Source organism: Lepus europaeus, chromosome 4 (assembly GCF_033115175.1).
Source record: "Lepus europaeus isolate LE1 chromosome 4, mLepTim1.pri, whole genome shotgun sequence".
NCBI classification, from domain to species: Eukaryota; Metazoa; Chordata; class Mammalia; order Lagomorpha; family Leporidae; genus Lepus; species Lepus europaeus.
Genome location: NC_084830.1, coordinates 142,040,368 through 142,061,155, shown reverse-complemented (window position 1 = coordinate 142,061,155; position 20,788 = coordinate 142,040,368). Strand labels below are relative to the sequence as shown.

Sequence of the window (20,788 nt, the reverse complement as noted above, 5' to 3'; positions counted from 1 at the left end):
GTTGCCCCTCTTCCAGTCCAGCTCTCTGCTGTGGCCCGGGAGTGCAGTGGAGGATGGCCCAAGTTCTTGGGCCCTGCACCCGCATGGGAGACCAGGAGAAGCACCTGGCTCCTGGCTTCGGATCAGTGCGATGCGCCGGCCACAGCGCACCGGCCACAGCAGCCACTTTGGGGGGTGAACCAATGGTAAAGGAAGACCTTTCTCTCTGTCTCTCTCTCTCACTGTCCACTCTGCCTGTCAAAAAAAATAAAAATAAAATAAATAAATAAATAAAAAATCCGGGGCCAGTGCTGTGGTGTAGAGAGTAAAGCCACCATCCATGGTGCTGGTTTGAGTCCTGGCTGCTCTACTTTCAATCCAGCTCTCTGCTATGGCCTGCAAAAGCAGTGGAAGATGGTCCAAGTCCTTGGGCCCCGGCACTTGCATGGGAGATCCAGAAGAAGCTCCTGGCTCCTGGCTTTGGATCGGCTCAGCTCCGGATGTTGCAGTCACTTGGGGAGTGAACCAGTAGATGGAAGACCCTTCCTTCTCTCCTTTTCTCTCTCTCTCTCTCTCTCTCTCTCTCTGCCTACTCTTTAACTCTGCCTTTCAAATAAAATAATCTTTTTAAAAATTTAAAAATTTGTACTTCAAAGGAAATCATCATGAAAATGAGAAGGCATTACACAGAATAACAGAAATTCTGCAAATCATCTATCTGACAATGGGCTTATATCTGAAATATATGAAGAACTTGAGCTCTTACCACTCAACAATAAAGAAAAACAATTAAAGATAGGCAGGGGGAAGGGACATTTGGTACAACAGTTAAGACACTGCTTGGGACACACACGTCACATATCACAGTGCCTGTGTTTGCATTCCAGAACTATTCTGGTCCCAGCTTTCTACTAACGCATACTCCGAAGACAGTAGGTGATGGCTCAGGAAGTTGGGCCCCTGTCACTCACATGAGACACCTGGACTGAGTTTATAGCTCCTGGCTTTGGTATGGCCCAGCCCACGCTGTTGCAGTCATTTGGGAAGTGAAGCAGTGGATAAAAGATCTCTCTCCATCTCTCTGCCTTTCAAATAAATAAAAATAAAAATTCTAAATGGGCAAGGGATCTGAATAGGTATTTCACCAAATAAGATATAGATGGCCAATATGCACCTCAAATGATGTCAATATCATCAGTCACCAGAGAAATGCAAATCAAAATCACAATGAGCTACCACCTCATACCACCAACATAGCTATAATTAAAAAAATAGAGATGGGCTAGATGATTAGTCTAATGGTTAAAACACCTGTATCCCACATTGGAGCACTAGGGTCTAATAGTCAACTCCAGGTCCTGCCTCCAGCTTTCTACTAATACAGGCCCTGGGAGGCAGCAGGGATGGCTGAAGTAATTGGATCCCTGGCTGAGAGTGAACCAGCAAATGAGTACTCTATCTACCTTCCTCTCTGTCTCTCTGTATTTCAAATAAATAAATAAATAAAAAACAGATAGGAACAAGTATTAGAGAAGATATAGGGAAACTGAAATCTTCATATACTGTTAATGGAAACATAAAATGGTATAGCTACTGTGGAAAACAGTCTGGCAGTCCCTCCAAAGGTTTACTGTGGAGTTGTGATGTGACCCAACAATCCTACTCCTAGATAAATACCCAAGAGAAATTAGAATGTCCATCCACACAAAAATTTGTCTGTGAACATTTATAGCAGTATTATTCATTATAAGCAAAGGCATTATATCTATACAATGAAGTATTATTCAGCAATAAAAAAGAATGAAGTACTGAGACATACTACAACGCAGACAAAATTTGAAAATATTACATCAAATCAAAGAGGTCTGAAACACAGGACTACATATTGCACAACTCTAAAATAGTCAAGCCTAGGGGCAGGAATTTGGCATAGAGTTTAAGACACCACTTGGGATGATTGTATTCCATATTACAGTGGCTGGGTTTGAGTCCCAGCTCTGCTCTCAATTCTAGCCTCCTGCTAATGAACACCCTGGGAGCAGCAAATTTCACCTCAAAGCAATTGGCTCACCAATGTGAGAGATACAGATTGAGTTCTTGGCACCCAGTTTTAGCCTGGTCCCATCCCAGCTGTTGCAGGCATTTGGGAAGTAAATCAGTAGATAGAAGATCTGTCCCACTCTGTCCCACTGCTTTTCAAATACACAAAATAAACATTTTTTAAAAAATTTAATAAGATATACAAAATAGGAAAATCTATAGAGACAGGAAGTAGACTAGTGGTTGCCTAGGGCTGCGGGGGGATAGGGGCTGGGGACAGAGAGAAGCAGCAAAAGGGTGAGTGTTCACCTATAAAGAGTTTCTTTTATGGGTGATGGAAATATTCTAAAATTTATTATCATTGCATGACTCTGTGAAGAAACTAGAAGCCATTACACTATACACTTTAAATAGGTGAACTCTAATATATTAATTATATACTGATAAAGTAAAAGAAAAATAGAAAGAATGTGCTAGGATGGTTCATTACCAGTAACAAAGGCATGTGGCAGACCAACTTAAAAAAAAAAAAAAAGAATGAAAGCAAGAACTGTTTGCCACAATGATGGGAGGTTACAACTGTCAATGAGGTAACAAACACTCACTGGCTGCTCCATCCTCTACCCCCTTTTCTCAGGTCTGCTCAGGGCTTGCTTTTCCAAGAAAGACCACATCCCCACTTGCTCGATGGATGGTTAGGTAAATCAGGAGCCAAAAAGTCACTAGGGCTGTGTTGCCCAAAAGCAGCTGTGGTCTGGCCGGAGCCAAGTACTGAAGTCCAAAAGGAGGAGGAAGCCTGGGTGGTTATCATGCCAACAACCCATTCTCTTCCATGGAAGTAAAAAGAATAGGAAACTTGTGAACTGTATGATTCATAAATTGCAAAGAATGTGTGTACTTGCACTAAAATAGCTTCATATTAAGGGAGGGGAATGTGGAAACAATGCAAGAAATAACCCCAGGTCCTCAGAATATCATGTATCATTTTATTAACTTAATTGTGGGTGACAAGATGCCTTAGCCCAAGCCTCATCAAAACAAAGTATACCAAGCCTCTCTCCAGTTACCATTAAACTCACCCAGGTCATTAAAATGTCAATTCAGGGTCCCTTTCTCACAACCTCACCTATTCCATTCTGGTTTCTGGAAATCACCCATTTAAGTACCTTTGAATTTGATAACACCCTTAGACCACAAGAATGCAAGCTTCACCGAGGACAAGACTTTGGTTCCCTTATCCACGCCATATTCCTGTAACCTAGCACAGAGCTCATCAGCATTGTTATTACAGCCAACACTTAGAGAATATCCACTACGTGCCAGAGCTTCATAACCATGTCTATGGAAGTTATTTATTACGCCATTGAAATAATCATGAATATGCACAGTATTATTCGTGTCTGTACTGTCACTGTTCTAAGTACTTAATTCATTAATCCTCTTAACAACCCAGCAAGAATGGGACTATTATTAGCTTCATTTTAAGGTTGACAACAGTGAAATCAGGAAAATTAATTAACTTGCCCAGGGTCACACAGTTGGTAGGTACTAAGGCCAAGGTTTGAAACCACCATCTATGTTTGTGATCATAGCTGTTTTATTTAATACAGCTATAAAGATAACCACTACAGGTATTATTTATATGAGGAACTGGGAAAACCTAGACATCCAACAATAGGGAACTATTTTGACAAAATAAACAAAAAACAGAATATCATTCATCCATGTTTTAGAACAGTCAATGACTTAAAAATGTGTTCAACATAGTGGCAAGAGAAAAATAAGGTTGCAACATATATTTTAAAGGAGAAAAGGAAAATATCCTCCCAAGTGTCAACACTAGTTACTACCATGGATTAAAACTTTTGATGACTTTTTTGTTCATCTGTATTTTCTAAATGTTCTATAATAAATGTATTTTTTTACAAAACATTTTAAAGAAAAATGAAAGAGAAATCCATGTCTAAGCCTGAACTAAAATTTTCCAAGCCAGATACAGAAAGAAACATCAAAATGTTTGTGGAAAATTGAAGTCAAAGATAATGTTACTTTGGTGAAAAAAAAAACTGAAATGTGTATGAAAAATCTTCAAAAGGTTTGTGAAAAAGCCATTAAACTTACCTTTTAATCCCAAGAACTTTCTGACGTACCCTCACTTACTCTCACATTGTGATCTATTTGAGAAAAACACTTTACAAAGGGGAACACCAAAATTATTCATTTACATTTCAGCAAAGGACTATATCTGGAATTTAGAACAGTAAAACTGAAGACAAGTCTCACAAAATAGTTGGTCCATATACATGAAACAACCATAGAGAGTCCTGCAGTCAGCATGCATGAGAACCTCTCAGTCAGACCAGTATGTCTCAGAACATCTCAGGGTCATCTGATATGATGATACGCACTAGGACCCCTGAGGAGGGTATATTTTTCAAACTTATTTGAATATAAAGCTCTTTTTTTCCCACAGAACATTTTGAAGGAGGAAGCATTCCTTAGAAAAGACTGTGGTGAACGCTAAATTAAACAGAAGATAAAAAGGAGCAAGACTGTGGGAAGGGGTTAAATCAAATTGATGCTTCTGGAGAAAAACAGAGAAAAAAAAAAAGGAGTAACCTCTAACAGAAGCAGGAAGAGTTTTTAAAAGTTACTTTAGAAAACAGAAAGATGCTAATGACAGAAAGGTAAGCATTTAGCCCAGAGGTTAACATGCTGGTGAAGACACCCACTCCCACAGCAGAGTTCCTGGTTTCAGTTCCTATCTCTTAACTCCTCATTCCAGCTGCCTGCTAATGCACACCTTGGGAGTCAGCAGCGATGAGTCAGATGGTTGGGTCTCTGTCACCCATGTGGAAGACCTGGATTGAGTTCCTGGCTCCTGGCTTCAGTGTCAACCCAACCGCAGCCACTGCTGACATTTGGGAAGTGATCTACCAGATGAGAGCTCCGTGTCTTGATTTCTGTTTTTCTCTCTCTCTCTCCCTGATCCACCACCCCATTTCTAAATAAAAATAATAAAAAATAGAAATTTAAAAGAAAGTGGGAGTAGGAGAATCCTGTGTACATATCCGTTACCCTTTCAGTGGTCACCAGACTTCACTATACTGGGTAAAGTAAGACCTGGTGGGAAACTTTGCTTCTTAACTCAGATAAAATAAAAATAAGCCATACCCAGAGGGACTAAATGAGGCACTTCAGTAGTGTCTACGAAACACAACATAAATTCCCTATGGCCGGCGCTATGGCTCACTAGGCTAATCTTCCACCTGCAGGGCTGGCACACTGAGTTCTAGTCCCAGTTGGGGCTCTGGATTCTGTCCCAGTTGCTCCTCTTCCAGTCCAGCTCTCTGCTGTGGCCCGGGAGGGCAGTGGAGGATGGCCCAAGTTCTTGGGCCCTGACCCGCATGGGAGACCAGGAGGAAGTACCTGGCTCCTGGCTTCAGATCAGCGCAGTACGCCGGCATAGCGGCCATTTAGGGGGTGAACCAACAGAAGGAAGACCTTTCTCCTTGTCTCTCTCTCTCACTGTCTAACTCTGCCTGTCAGAAACAAAACAAAACAAAACAAAAATTCTCTAGGAACAACAGAACCATGCCCATAAGCAAGAGCATCAGCACTGCCCAGTGCCTAAGGCAGCTATGGGCACTGCTTCCAGGAAATCTGGCAGAAGCCTAATAAAAACTGAGCAATAGAGCGTGAGACAAATTTAATTTAACTTGTTTTCTAATGCCAAAGACCATGTCCTACAGAAAGGAGAGATGAGGATACAAATATAGATTCAGACAGGACTTTTTGTTTAAAATAGTTCAGTTCCCTACTCAACAAACACTTCTCTGGCTGTATTCCATTTTCTCTGCCTAGAAGGCTTCTCCCTGCCCCCACTACTCTTCATTGAAGCCTTGCCCTTCCAAATTCAGTTCAAGCACTATCCCCTCATAGCATGTATTCACCAACGTAGTTGCTTCTGCAGGATCCTTTAAGAAGCAAACTATTACGGCCAGCGCCGTGGCTTAACAGGCTAATCCTCTGCCTTGCGGCGCCGGCACACCGGGTTCTAGTCCCAGTTGGGGTGCCGGATTCTATCCCAGTTGCCCCTCTTCCAGGCCAGCTCTCTGCTATGGCCTGGGAAGGCAGTGGAGGATGGCCCAAGTCCTTGGGCCCTGCACCTGCATGGGAGACCAGGAGAAGCACCTGGCTTCTGGCTTCGGATCAGCGAGATGCGCTGGCCACAGCGGCCACTGGAGGGTGAACCAGCGGCAAAAAGGAAGACCTTTCTCTCTGTCTCTCTCTCACTATCCACTCTGCCTGTCCAAAAAATAAAAATAAAAAAAAGAAGCAAACTATTACTACATATCCACTGTCCTTCATACTTCCAATCAGCACAGTACAAAGATTGTTTTCATTACACTATTTACATTTTTTACTTTGTACCCCAAGATGCCTATCCCGGGCAGAGCCAGGGCCTCTGGGCATCTTTGGTGAATGAACTGAAGCGCCTATGAAGTGCCAGGTGCTAGACATCAAAATTACTCAGAAGTTGCTCCTGCCCTCAGGGAGCTCATGATCTGCAGAGAAGATGAGGTAAGTAATTAGACCTCAAAACAGGACAAAGTATGCAGTAAATATTGGCATGGGAATGGAAGTTATGAGCTTTCTAGCAAGGAAGAGATGTATGCAGAAGCTTTGTCAGGAAAATATGCGCAGTGCTCTGAACTTGCCTTGCAACAAGCTTACCAAACAGGCACAATGTCCTGACCAATACCCTGCATACCCCTCTCCATTTAGCACAGAGAGGATGAGCACATTTGTGTTTCATTTCTCCCTGTCTGGAATTCAGTTGCATTTAAGGAACCAGGTATTCTTCCATTCACATGGCTGTCGTGCCAAGCTGAGTTCAGACCAAGGAAAGAAAGAGGGGAAACCAAAAGAAAATACGTGACATCCACAATCTTTAATCTGCAAATGTGTGTAGGTGTTGCAATCATTCTATTATTGGAAATCAAGTTTATGAACAGACCTGCTGTAACCATAAAGGATTTTTCTCCTCTGTGATTAATCACCAAAATGGTAGGTGTTAAATAAATACAAAGGAAGAGATTTCTGGCAGAACTATTCTGTCTCAATCAGAGTTTGAAAGGGGAAGTCGAATGACACAGAGTGGGTGGAGAAGAGTCAGAATTTGCTAAGTGGTGGTGTTCTGATTTGTGTTCTGGACCCCATGAAGCTCACCACACAACTGCCTTCCGAAAGGGCAAAGCAAGACAAGAAAAAGTACCTCCGCAGTTCATTCATAACCTTGAATGCCTTCCCCATGTGGGCAGGGTTGACTGTGACTGTCCTCTGGTTCTTCTCATCATCTCCAGCCTGTATCGGGGGCTGGGAGCCTGGCTTGATGCTGTGAACAGGAAGGAAGAGGGAGGAGAAAAGAGGATCACACATTGGTAAACCCGTTCACCCACCTGCCACAGTCTGTGCATTTACCCGCCCACCAGTGTAATCTCTGTCGGCCTATTCTCATCTCTAAGTTCAACATTTAAGCCTTTATTTTTGTCTGGCATTAACTTTTATATGTCATGATATGAAACAGGGATCTAATTTTTTCCTATCAGTTCTATTGATTGACACTTCTTTTTCCCACTCATCTATCTGTGCACTTTAGGTTACATATTAAAGTCCCAAAAAAGCAGGGATCTATTTCCAGACTCCCTAACCTATTCCATGGGTTGGTCTGTCTGTACCAGAAGCACATTATTCCTGCAGTTTCATAATAAGCTCTGATATCTGACAGAACCAGTTTCTAGTTATTATTATTATCATTAAGGAGTGTCTTCATTATTCTAGTTTCCGTTACTCTTTCATACTAATTTTAGTATCAGCTTGTCATGTTCTATTAAAAAAACACTGATGATATTTTGATTGAAGCTGCATTGAATTTACAGATCAGTTTGGAGAAAACGAACATCTTTCTGACAGTATGCCTTCCTGGCCACATACATCGGCCATCTTTCCATTTCTTTAGATCCTCTTTAATGTCATTTAAACTTTCATTTTTTTCCTGTATGAGGAAAGATCTTACATATATTTGATTGCATTTATTCCTAATTACTTCATAGTTTATTACTGCTTTCAGAGTATATTTTCTGATTGTTATGGTTTACAAAATGCAACTGATTTCTGCTGATCGATCTTATATCCAGCCATCTTGCCAAATGTTTCTATTATTCCTGTTTCACCATAATTCAATCAGATGTCCCACTTAGACAACCATATTACGTGCATATAATACCAGAGTTTTTATCCTTCCTTTCCATCTCTCAGACCTCTGATTTTTTCCCCTCTTCTTTCTTTTCTTTTCTTTCTTTTTTATTTATTTGAGAGACAGACCAACAGAGAGAGAGAACTCCTAACCACAAAGGCCAAGGTTGAAATCAGAAGTTGGAAACTTGATCCAAGTCTCCCTAATTGGGTGACAGGGACCCAATTAATTGCACCATCATCTGCTACTTCCCAGAGTGCACAGTAGCAAGGAAGCCAGAACCATGAGCCAGAGCTTGAACCCAGGCACTCTGTTATGGAAATCAGGCATGCCAAATAGCCACCTTGGCCAGCAGCTCAAATGCCCTCCATTGCTTCTTTTTTCAAAAAAATTTTGCACTAGCTAGGATGACCACACAATGTTGAACAGAAAGGTAATAGTGAACATTCTTGTGATACTCCTAAGTTTAAAAAAAAAAAATTTAGTAAAGGCAGAGCAATGGAGAGTGAGAGAATGTTCACGAGAGAGAAGTCTTCTATCCTCTGACTTACTCTCCCAAATGGTTGCAACAGTCATATCTGGACCAGACTGAAGCCAAGAGCCAGGAACTCCATCCTGGCCTATCATGTGGGTGGCAGGGACCTAAGCACTTGGGCCATCCTCTGCTGCCTCCCCAGGTGCATCAGCAGAAAGTTGCACTGGACGTGGAGCAGCCAAGACTTGAACCAGCACTCTGACATGCAATGCCACAGTCACAAGAAGCAGCATAATCTCGTGCCACAATGCCACCCCACATATTCCTAATTTTAAAGATGTTCCCAATGTTTCTCCATTGTGTATGACTGTGAAATGATTTGTGCATGTTTCTTACCAGGTTAAGAAAATTCCCTATGTTTAGTAACAGTTTTTAATCATAAAGTTATATTGAATCTTATCAAATATTTTTGTGCGTTAATGATTGAAGAAAGTTTCTTCCTTCAATCTCTTAAGATGGTGAATGATACATCTTTTTATAGTACTAAACCACAGTTGCATTCTGGGATAAATCTAGAAACTGAAAAAATACAGGGCAAATGTTCATGGTAAATGTTCTCTTCAAAGTGTGGAGAGACTTCCAAGCCAGAAAGAGAAACATATTTTGGTGCAGACCATCAGGGAACCACCGAAGGTAGATAGGGAACTAAAAAGATTAGAGCTCAGAAGAGCCTACTGGGCAGATATGATCAGCTCTACTTCACAGATACGCAACAGGTACAGACCAAAGAGAGCTGTTGTGCAAGCACTGACAACAGTCTCCAGTGTGGCTAATGAACCAATCCTGTTGTGCTGCTCTTTGCACTTTCCAGCCTTCCAGAATGTGTACCTCTGTTAATAAAAGGTTGTGTTTACCAAAAGGTCTCAAACATAGATTGCCTATTATCAGAGGATTAAAGTTCAACAGATGTAATTCATGCTACAGCCTCCATAGAAGAGCAACAGACTTGCTTAGGACCACAGGGCTGGCTAAGGAGAGACATCAGTCTCCCCAGTTCATCCAGAGCCCTTTCCAACCTTGAAGAGGCAAGGATTGCCATCAGAAGGAACCCAAGGTCTCTTTCTTCCTCCTGTGAAGACATGTCAAGTCTGGAGTGAACACTGGGTCCCTGGCTTCTGTAACGTACCAGCTTCTCAGCAACTCATTAATCTTCCAGAGATCAGAACATTCAAGAAAGAAAGCATCTGTTAAGAATCGTGCACAATACCATACATATTATAAGTAGGGAATCAGTGATGGGACCTGAACTCACATGTCCTTGACTTAAAGTTCAAACTATTTCTACCACAGCCTATACCCTCCAGCAGTATGGGACATACATGTACATAAATGCACATGCATTTGCCTATGCCTCAGCTCAGGATCACAGGCCCAGGCCCAGAGTTGCTAGATGCTACCATTTCCTCCCCTAAACCTTTCTCCCTCCATTCATACCAGAGCTTATCTACTTGGTCCCCAACAGATTGTTCCATCACCATCCTATCAAGGCCCAATCCCCAGCATTTTCAGTTCTTGCTCCCAGATAAACCTGGTAGATTCTCTCTTCCCTCTTGAAACATAGATAACACTGAGGTTTACCCCCACTCTCCTCCTAAGTCAAAGCAATATGACCATATTTTTCATCCTGCACAGACCTAGCCAAAATCACACACATGTACCCCAGTTCTCTAGGCACATTCAGTTACAAAATGTTTTCTGCTGAAAACCATCTATCCATAAATGCACTTACTCTAAGCTCAAAGATTTCTCCAGAGCAAAAACTGGCTTTAGGGCCCATAAAGCCAAATCCGGCTTTAGGAAGCCCTTTGCAGGCCAACTGAGGTGATTCAGACTTCAGGGTTTCATGATCTAGCAAGAAGTATGCATCCTACCAAATTCTCTCCACAACCCATGTTAACGCACATGTGCCCCTCCCCTCAGACTCCAAGCTCTGGCTGAGGAACAAAGGAGCCTTCCTCTCTACCCTGATGTCCACAATCCTAGCAACATTCAAACTGAGCTATAGTTAAGATAAACAAATGGGTTACCAATGATAGATGCAGTAAGACTACACAGACCAAGTAGAATCCTCACGCTTTCCTACAAAAATCAGAAATGGTCATCTAAGCCATTTTTCACATCAGCTGCAATGAAATCAAAATACATCAAATCAAACTAGTCAATTTTTAAAAATATTTATTTATTTATTTATTTGAAAGTCAGAGTTACACAGAGAGAGAAAGAGAGGCAGAGAGAGAGAGGGAGGGAAGGAGGGAGGGGAAGAGGGAGAGGTCTCCCATACACTGGTTCACTGCTCAATCGGCTGCAATGGCCAGAACTGTGCCAATCCAAAGCCAGGAGCCAGGAGCCTCTTTCCAGGTCTCCCATGCGGGTGCAGGGGCCCAAGAACTTGGGCCATCTTCTACTGCTTTCTCAGGCCATAGCAGAGAGCTGGATTGGAAGTGGAGCAGCCAGGACTCAAATCAGAACCCATATGGGATGCCAGCACTGTAGGCAGTGGCTTTACCTGCTACGCCACAGCACCAGCCCCAAACTAGTTAATTTTTTAAAGTCATTAGACATTCGGCTGAGTAATTTAATTGTACACCCCGTCCTGATACAAATAAGCATATTTGTAAGAATCTATACTAGTACTAGTGTGATTCCTCCAGCCTAAAAGGCAAAAAGGCCAGCAACCCTTCAACAGCCCACAGAGTGTCAGAAGTGGCTCAATTTCAGTCTTGGAAATCCAAGACATTGAGGCAAAAAACGTCCTACATGGAGGATCTTGGTGGATGAGACTCCAGTGGAAAGAAGTGATCATCAAAGAAGGAGGTACTTTTCTCTGAAGGGAAGAGAGAACTTCCACTTTGCTTATGGCTTTTTCTAAATACTGACAGAGTTTGTGGATTCAAAAGGCTTCCATAGCCTATAAGAGTGTTAATTCTTAAATTAACAAAAAGAGTCACTGAGCACTAACTTCTCATGCAGGACTTCTGTCCTCAAAGATTTGCATTACAGCTATGTCTAAGTGCTCCCAAAAGACATATCATTCTTGAGGCCTTCTTTAAAGTTAAAGTTAATTAAGTTTCTAAAAAAAAAAAAAAAAAAAAAAGGAGCAGGGGAGGGGGTGGTGCGGTGCTTGGTGCAATGCCGGCTTGGTGCAATGCTGGTTTGAGTCCCGGCTCTTCCAATCCAGCTCTCTGCTATGGCCTGGGAAAGCAGTAGAAGATGGCCCAAGTCCTTGGGCTCCTGCACCCACATGGGAGACCTGGAAAGAGGCTCCTGGCTCCTGGCTTTGGATTGGTACAAGCTCTGGCCATTGCAGCCAATTGGGGAGTGAACCAGTGGATGGGAGACCTCTCTCTGTGTAACTCTTTCAAATAAATAAATACATCTTAAAAAAAAAAAAAAAAGGAGTGAAATTAACTTCAAGATGCAATGACTCTGTACAGCCCTTGTCTCAACTGTTGAGAAACAGTTTTGTTTTGGTTTTTGGGGTTTTTTTCTGTGCAAATTGTTGAACTCTTTACTTACTATAGAGTTAGTTGTCTGTATATAAAGTTAATCAAAAATGGATCTTAATGGAGAATGGCACTCGGAATGGGAGAGGGAGGAGTAGGAGAGGTAGGAGAGTGGATGGGACGGTGGTTACGGTGGCAAGAATCACTATATTCCTCAAGTTACATTTGTGAAATGCATTAAGTCTGTATTCCTTAAATAAAAATTTTCTTGGGGGGGTGGGGAATAAATTTTAAAAAATAAAAAAAGGGGACCAGCACAGTGGCGTAGTAGGTTAATCCTCTGCCTGCAGTGCCAGCATCCCATATGAGTGCCGGTTCTAGTCCCAGCTGCTCCTTTTCCCATCCTGCTCTCTGCTATAGCCTGGGAAAGCAGTAGAAGACAGCCCAAGTCTTTGGGCCCCTACACCCGCGTGGAAGACCCGGAAGAAGCTCCTGGCTCCTGGCTCCTGGCTTCCGATCGGCGCAGCTCCGGCTGTTGCAGCCATGTGGGGAGTGAACCAGCGGATGGAAGTTCTTTTTCTCTGTCTCTCCCTCTCACTGTCTATAACTCTACCTCTCAAATAAATAAATAAATAAATAAATCTTTAAAAAAAATTTAAAAATAAAATAAAAAAGAAGTGGCTCAGACATACTTCCTACATTCTCACATGCCCAATGACACCATTTAAGAAGTCATACATGTGAGACAGTCAATCCTCATAGCCCTAAGAAAGCTACATATAGCTGGCCCTTCTTTCTTAGGCTTTTTTTTTTTTTTTTGACAGGCAGAGTGGACAGTGAGAGAGAGACAGAGAGAAAGGTCTTCCTTTGCCGTTGGTTCACCCTCCAATGGCCGCTGTGGCCGGCTCGTCGCGCTGATCCAAAGCCAGGAGCCAGGTGCTTCTCCTGGTCTCCCATGGGGTGCAGGGCCCAAGCACTTGGGCCATCCTCCACTGCACTCCCTGGCCACAGCAGAGAGCTGGCCTGGAAGAGGGGCAACCGGGACAGGATCGGTGCCCCGACCGGGACTAGAACCCAGTGTGCCGGCGCCGCAAGGCGGAGGATTAGCCTAGTGAGCCGCGGCGCCGGCCTCTTAGGCTTTCTGCTTCTCTTTTCTCTAGGCTTAGAGTATTAGAAGTAGCCTCTCACCTGCAGTTCCACGTTCTAGATGCTCTCCCTGCAATGGCTTCCTGTACACCATTGCCAGACCAAGCCTTCTGAAAGGTCACTCTGATCACGTCTTTTGATGTTCACTGCCTTGGCTCTCTTTGGGGCTAGAAGGTTATGAGCTGGAGGTTCAGGCAGAGCCCTCTGCTTCCATTTGCTCTGTATATTGGATGTTCACATAAGACTTCCTTTCAATGGACTCAATAGCTAAAAACCTGAAAAGTCATCAACCTACAGGATAAAGTCAAAGCCCTCTTTGACTTGAACTGAACCAAAATGCCAGCCTTACCTTCATTCAAGTATTTACTGAGTACCTCTCAGGCACCAAGCAGATGCACCACCCTCTACATAAGATTTCCCTTCCTTTTCCCTGTATCATAATCTAAGCACCATTCTTCAAGAACCAGTTAATTTTTTAAAAGATTTATTTTATTTATTTCCAAGGGTCTATAGAGAGAATTGGTAGGGGGAGCAAGAAAAAGAGAAAGAGAAAGAGGGAGAGAGAGAGAGATCATCCATCCCCAGATGGCCTCGACAGCTGGGGCTTGGCCAAACTGAAGCCAAGAGCTTCACCTGGCCAAGGCTGAAGCAAGAAGTCACAGCTTCACCCGGGTCTCCCACATAGGTGCAGGGGCTCAAGGACATGGGTCACCTGCTGCTGTTTACCCAGGTGAATTAGCAGGATGCTGGATTGGAAACCGTCACCTATACAGGATGTCAGCATCACAGGCAGTGGCTTAACTCATTACACCTCAATGTCAGCTTCACGAACCAGTTAATCGTTATTAGGATCATGAAGCCCTTGGGGCTGGCGCTGTGGCACAGAAGGTCAAAGCCCCAGTCTGCAGCACCGGCATCCCACGTGGGCACCAGTTCAAGTCCCGGCTGTTCTATTTCCAATCCAGCTCTCTGCTATGGCCTGGGAAAGCAGCAGAAGTCCAAGTCCTTAGGCTACTGCGCCCATGTGGGAGACCTGGAAGAAGCTCCTGGCTCCTGGCTTCGGATCAGTTCAGCTCTGACCATTGCGGTCATTTAGGGAGTGTACCAGTGGATGGAAGACCTCTCTCTCTCTGGCTCTACCTTTCTCTCTGTAGCTCTTTCAAATAAATAAAATAATTCTTTAAAAAAAAAAAGATTATGAAGCCCTCTAAACACTTTAGTCCCAAGTGATTTCTTCCTTTCCTAAATTCCTAAAGTATTTCTGGCCTATAACTCAACTGGTACATAGAAAACTGCCCTATGTTTGATTACTACTTCACGGTACAAATCTAACCACCAATTCCCCTCACACTAGGTTCAATATACCTGGAAAGCAAGGACAACAGAACCAAGGATTCTGTATAGCTCAGACTGCCCAGCACAGCCCTATGGACACAGCAGTCCCTCATTTTTGTCATCAGTGGACTCTGATCTGAAAATACTTGTTCTTACAAGTGTTAGCACAACAGAATAGAACAGTCTGACCAAACCACTGCCCCTGTCCAGGCAACTTCTTTTAATGAAGACAGAGTTGGCTTGCAGGGTTAAACTATAAATAATTGTATATAAACTATCAATCACAAGTGTTATAAATAAAAATGTATAAGCCTATTGGGCCGTCTTGTCACAGCACATACCTCTCAAAACCTTTTTTTCCTGCTATCCTCTAAATTCCAGAGCCACATACCCAACATCTATTTGATTTCCCACTTAGATTTTACATAGGTAACTCATATCCAAAACTGCTGTTCTCTACCCTCCCTCAAGCCTGCTTTTCTTTCCATATTCTCTATCTCAGAGGCATAAGCAGTCACCCAATCATCCATCCAAGCCAGGAGCCAGGGTGCCATCCTCAGTATCTTCTTCCCTCTCTCATATTCCTCACATACAGCCATAAAGTCTATCAATCCCATATCCTTTAATAACTCTGCAACCCATTCACTATTGCCACAATCTCTTTCCAGGCTAACACGATCTCTTGCTAAGATCGTTACAATAACCTTCTCCCAGATTCCACAATGACATTTCCATAAAGTCAGTGTGCTCAAGGCATATTCTACATGACAGACTTCTCACGCGTCAATATAGTAAATCTCTCAGATTTACTCAGTTGGCCTTTCATAATCCCATCACTGCCATGAAGATCTCTCATTTCCATAGTATGAAGATATTTACCACTGCTTAACACTAGGCTTTTCTATCTAGCTACCTCAAGCTAGCTCCTATCAGCTTTTCAAGCCTCTTCCTGGAGGCCTTCCCTGTTAGCCTCCACCACCTACCAACCAGATTAAGCCTCTTCTTCTATGTTCACACAGAACTTTGTGTTTCCCTCTCTACTGCACTGTGATTACCTCTTACTTATCAATCCCCTACATAGCATGTGCTGATAAAGATTCAACGATTTGGGGCCAGTGCTACGGCGTAGTGGGTAAAGCCACCGCCTGCAGTGCCAGCATCCCACATGGGCACCAGTTCAAGACCCAGCTGCTCCACTTCCAATTCAGCTCTCTGCCATGGCCTGGGAAAGCAGTAGAAGATGGCCCAAGTCCTTGGGCCCCTGCACCCATGTGGGAGACCCGGAAGAAGGTCCTGGCTCCTGGCTTCAGATAGGCACAGCTCCAGCCATTGTGGACAACTGGAGAGTGAACCAGCAGATGGAAGACCTCTCTCTCTCTCTCTCTCTCTCTCTCTCTTCCAAATAAATAAATAAATCTAAAAAAAAAAAAAAAAAAAAAGATTCAACAGTTGGCTAGGGAAAAAGGATCCCTGACTTGTTTTTTGTTTTGTTTTGTTTTCAGTTATTTTTATTTTTTTAATTTATTTGACAGACAATGAGAGAGAGAGACAGAGAGAAAGGTCTTCCTTCCATTGGTTCACCCCCCAAATAGCCGCTACCGCCAAAGCTACACCGATCCAAAACCAGGAGCCAGGTGCTTCTTCCTGGTCTCCCACATGGGTGCAGGGCCCAAGGACTTGGGCCATCCTCCACTGCCCTCCCGGGCCACAGCAGAGAGGTGGACTGGAAGAGGAGCAACCAGGACTAGAACCCGGCTCCCATACGGGATGCCAGTGCTGCAGGCAGAGGATTAACCAAGTGAGCCATGGGGCTGGCCCCCTGGGATCCCTGACTTGTAACATTTGCCATTTGCCAATTTTCATGGTGCAAATACTCCTACCATGGAAGATTTCAAGCTGCCAATGCAGTACCACTGAACAAGGGATTTGGGAAGAGATGTACAGCAGCACACTACTATATCACTGCATAGTATTTCTAATATAAGACACAACAGGGCCGGCACCACAGCTCAATAGGCTAATCCGCCACCTGCGGCGCCGGCACACTGGGTTCTAGTCCCAGTCCGGGCGCCAGATTCTGTCCTGGTTGCCCCTCTTCCAGGCCAGCTCTCTGCTGTGGCCTGGGAGTGCAGTGGAGGATGGCCCAAGTCCTTGGGCCCTGCACCTGGCTCCTGGCTTCAGATCAGCACGGTGTGCCAGCCGTTCGGCCATTGGAGGGCAAACCAACGGTAAAGGAAGACCTTTCTGTCTCTCTCTCTCTCACTGTCCACTCTGCCTGTCAAAAAAATTTAAAAAAAAAAAAAAGACACAACAGAGCTTCAAAGGCTGAGATAATAGTAAAATAATTAGGAAGTAAGGAGTTTTGAGTATATATTCCATTTGTTTGGTAACACATTTATGCTATGTAATTTTATTTTAAATAATGGCTGCATTTATCAAGCACTTTATAAGTGGGTAAACACTGTCTGTAGCACGCCTGTACTACCACCGTGCCAAGATGGTGAGCTCCGTAAGAACCAGGATGGTAGCTAAGCTCCCTTTGTAGTATTAGCCTCCATCACAGGATTAGGTGCTCAATAAGGCATTTTTGAGTGAATTAATCAACAGCTGGGTAAGTAAATGAGATAGGACTACTGCATCTTTCCTCACTCCTCATTAACATAATTATGCCTTGGTCCCCTCAACTTTCCCTCCTCAATGTTTCCAACGAGGGCTGGGGTGAGGGGTTCAGTCTAGCCCTTGTACTCATGCTAGACTCATTTTCGGGGGGAGACAGGAAGTCAGGATCAAGTAGAGAACTGGGAAGAAAGGGAGAAGGGTTTCTGCTTACTGTTTCAGTTCTCAGGCTCTTTGAATTGCTGAGGAAAATCCAGGTGATGAATGGAAAGGCCAGGACACCTAAAAACGTGCCAGGCAGGCAGGAGACAGAAAAGTCTCTGAGCAAGGTGAGGGCAGAAGTGCTGGGAGGGTCTAACAAAAGCAGAGCGCCAGAGCATCTGGGTGTGAGAGAAGGCGGAGGGGGGGAGAGGGCATCTGAGAAATGCTGCTGAAGGCTATGAATCATGCTGCCCGCAAAGCCCTCTGGGGATGCAGATGAAGCTCAGGAGCAACGAGCTGACACCGGGCCACAGACATAAGGTCCAAGCATCGCCTTCAAACTGCGGATCAGAGGCAGAAGAGCGAAGCAAAGTCGCCCAAAGAAGTCAAAACAACTGTGAGCCAGGGCAAGACTGTGCTGAATGCACTGAAATCCCACCACAGAGAAAACGCTCCTCTCATGCAAATAGCCCAAAACCAGGGACCAGACAGAGAAAGACCTTGCTGGAGCCCATCCCACACTATCTAGGAAGGAAAGTGATTTCATCATTACATGTCGTCATTCGGTTCAGCCTCACGTCAGATCCCTGGTGTGGAATTTGAAGCCTTAACTCAGTCCCTGGTTCACTATGCAAGCTTTTGACCAATTTGGCCTCCCCCATGGTTCTCCTGCAGAAGGAAAGCGAGTAGTAGCAGGGACTCAGGAATATCTTGCCAGGAAGTTTTCACTGCAAAGTAATAAACTGACATGCTGGCTGTTGTACTCCCAAGTTCTCACGAAGTCATCAGCATGACTGCTTCTCCAAGTCTGAGTGGCCACAGGACCAATGAAGTAGAATTTCTGGACACATGGGGCTCTGTGTAAATTGCAGAGGTAGTAAGCATCCCAATTCTAAAGTTGGAAATTAAAGTGACTACATGCCTATTTCTGGGTTAGTGAAGACCTGGAACTCGAAGAAGTCCAGCCAGCGGCAATCAGGACTTGACAGAGCAATCCTGCCATCAAGAAACAGCACTTACATGCAGACTGCCAAGTGCCATATTCATCATCATCTTTCAGCAGCGCCACCTCACTTGCTGCAATAGCCACATGAACACAGGGAGGACAAGCATCAGTGTGCATCAGTTCCCACACAGCCAGTGACAGTTAACAGTTACTAAAGCTGTCTGTAGGTTAAAGCACCTTACCTCCATCATCTCATTACATCACCAGAACAACCCTATGAGGTAGGTAGGATCCACTCCTGAGGCACTGAAGTAAAAACTGTCCCATATAATACTAATAAGCAGAGAAGTGGTGTACAAACCCAAGTCTATCTTACTCCTGGGCCTGTGCTCTTAACCATGATGTCCACTGACTAAGGATAATGTACACAGTCCATCAGGCCAAGAGGAACACAACTCTTTAAGTCCTGCTCTCTGTGTGGTCAAACAGGGCCAAATGAAAAAAGACTAAGTCTTCTAGAGCCTACAAAATAGGACTACCTCCCTGCACTGAGGGAAATGGCAGAGTATACTGGGGTCAATATTATTAATTTTATTGAACTTGGATTTTCCATATTCAGGGTGTTATACAGGCCACACACGATTCATCAAAGCTGACCAGCAGCTGCTGCCATCCCTATAATGTGCTCCTTCATAAACAAGCCCAACAAGAAATAATCACATTCCTAAAAATCCAATTCACAGACTGCTTTCCTTCAAACTAAAGGGAAAAAGAACTCTGAGTTGGCTCTGTAAAAATGTAAAGTATAAGAGAAATACTTGAGTTCATATAGACAGATTTAGGCAGAAGACAGAAAGACTAATAGACACTATAAACATCCTTTTACACACTTTCATACAAAAAAAAACCAAGAAAGTTGTGCCGAGAGTCTGAAAATCCTCATAAATTGCAAAAAGTTACATTTTCCTGAGAGCCACTGAACTCATTTAACAGGGGGAAAAAAATCTAAGAATAAATCATGTTCAAGCTAGTTTTTTATATAATTTGTTAATGCTTTGTTAAGCTTAACCTATTTTTAGGGTTCATCCAGAAACTGGGGGAAAAAATAGGTCAGTTCTACAATGGCAAATTTCATCAAACAAAGCACTTGCTTTAGAAAACTTAGCAAAGGGTCACAGCTGTGGTGTAGCAGGTAAAGCTGCTGCCTACAGAGCCAGCATCCCGTATGCACACCAGTTCAAGCCCTGGCTGTTTCACTTCCAATCCAGCTCCCTGCTAATGTGCCTGGGAAAGTAGCAGTAGATGACCCAAATCCTTGGGTCCCTGCACCCTCGTGGGAGATCCGGAAGGAAGCTCCTAGCTCCTGGCTTCAGGGTAGCACAGCTCCAGCCATTGCAGCCATTTGGGGAGTGAACCAGTGGATGGAAGATCTCTCTCTCTCTCTCTCTCTCTCTCTCTCTCTCTCTCTCTCTGTTGTCTTGCTCTCTCTGTAACTCTGCCTTTCAAATAAAATAAATAGGCCGGCACCACAGCTCAATAGGCTAATCCTCTGCCTTGCGGCGCCGGCACACCAGGTTCTAGTCCCGGTCGGGGCACCGAACCTGTCCCGGTTGCCCCTCTTCCAGGCCAGCTCTCTGCTGTGGCCAGGGAGTGCAGTGGAGGATGGCCCAAGTGCTTGGGCCCTGCACCCCATGGGAGACCAGGAGAAGCACCTGGCTCCTGCCTAAGGATCAGTGCGGTGTGCTGGCCGCAGCGGCCATTGGAGGGTGAACCAACGACAAAGGAAGACCTTTCTCTCTGTCTCTCTCTCTCACTGTCCACTCTGCCTGTCAAAAAATAAATAAAATAAATAAATAAATAAATAAATAAATAAATCTTTTTTGAAAATAACTTACACAAAGTTTCTTGTCTAGATCTGTTTTAACAATATAAAACTTAGCAAAAATAAAAATCCTAAAACCTCAAATCTGGGAGTGAGGAAATCAACAGGTTTCTTTCACTAACTCTGTTTTTGCAGCTGAAAATCTTACTTTGCCAATAAAGTATTTCCAAAATGGAAAATTTGGCTTCAGTTGGCATGGAGGAAATGCATGCACACCTGCTTCAGGCAGCAGTGATGCCCAAAAGCTTCTCCCCGTGACCAGGGAAGAGTGGGTGGGGACAAAGTGACTTGCCAAAGGGAATAGGAAAAAACTCAGCACTTGCTCTCTCCTTGGTTCTTGCCAGGATTTTACGTGGCACTGGCACTGTCAAACTCAGCATGTAGGGTGAGCTGGCTTTCTAAGTCA

At 43.8% G+C, this 20,788-nt stretch overlaps 1 protein-coding gene across 3 annotated transcripts in view; it reads right to left on the bottom strand.

Annotated features, from left to right (window-relative positions):
• KLHL3 (kelch like family member 3) overlaps positions 1-20,788 on the bottom strand; it is a 118,988-nt gene that overhangs the window by 93,126 nt on the left and 5,074 nt on the right. For all 3 annotated transcript variants that reach the window (XM_062189092.1, XM_062189094.1, XM_062189093.1), the window contains exon 2: positions 7,298-7,417. In XM_062189092.1, the coding sequence (XP_062045076.1) occupies positions 7,298-7,417 (120 nt within the window). The remainder of the gene's footprint in view (positions 1-7,297; positions 7,418-20,788) is intronic.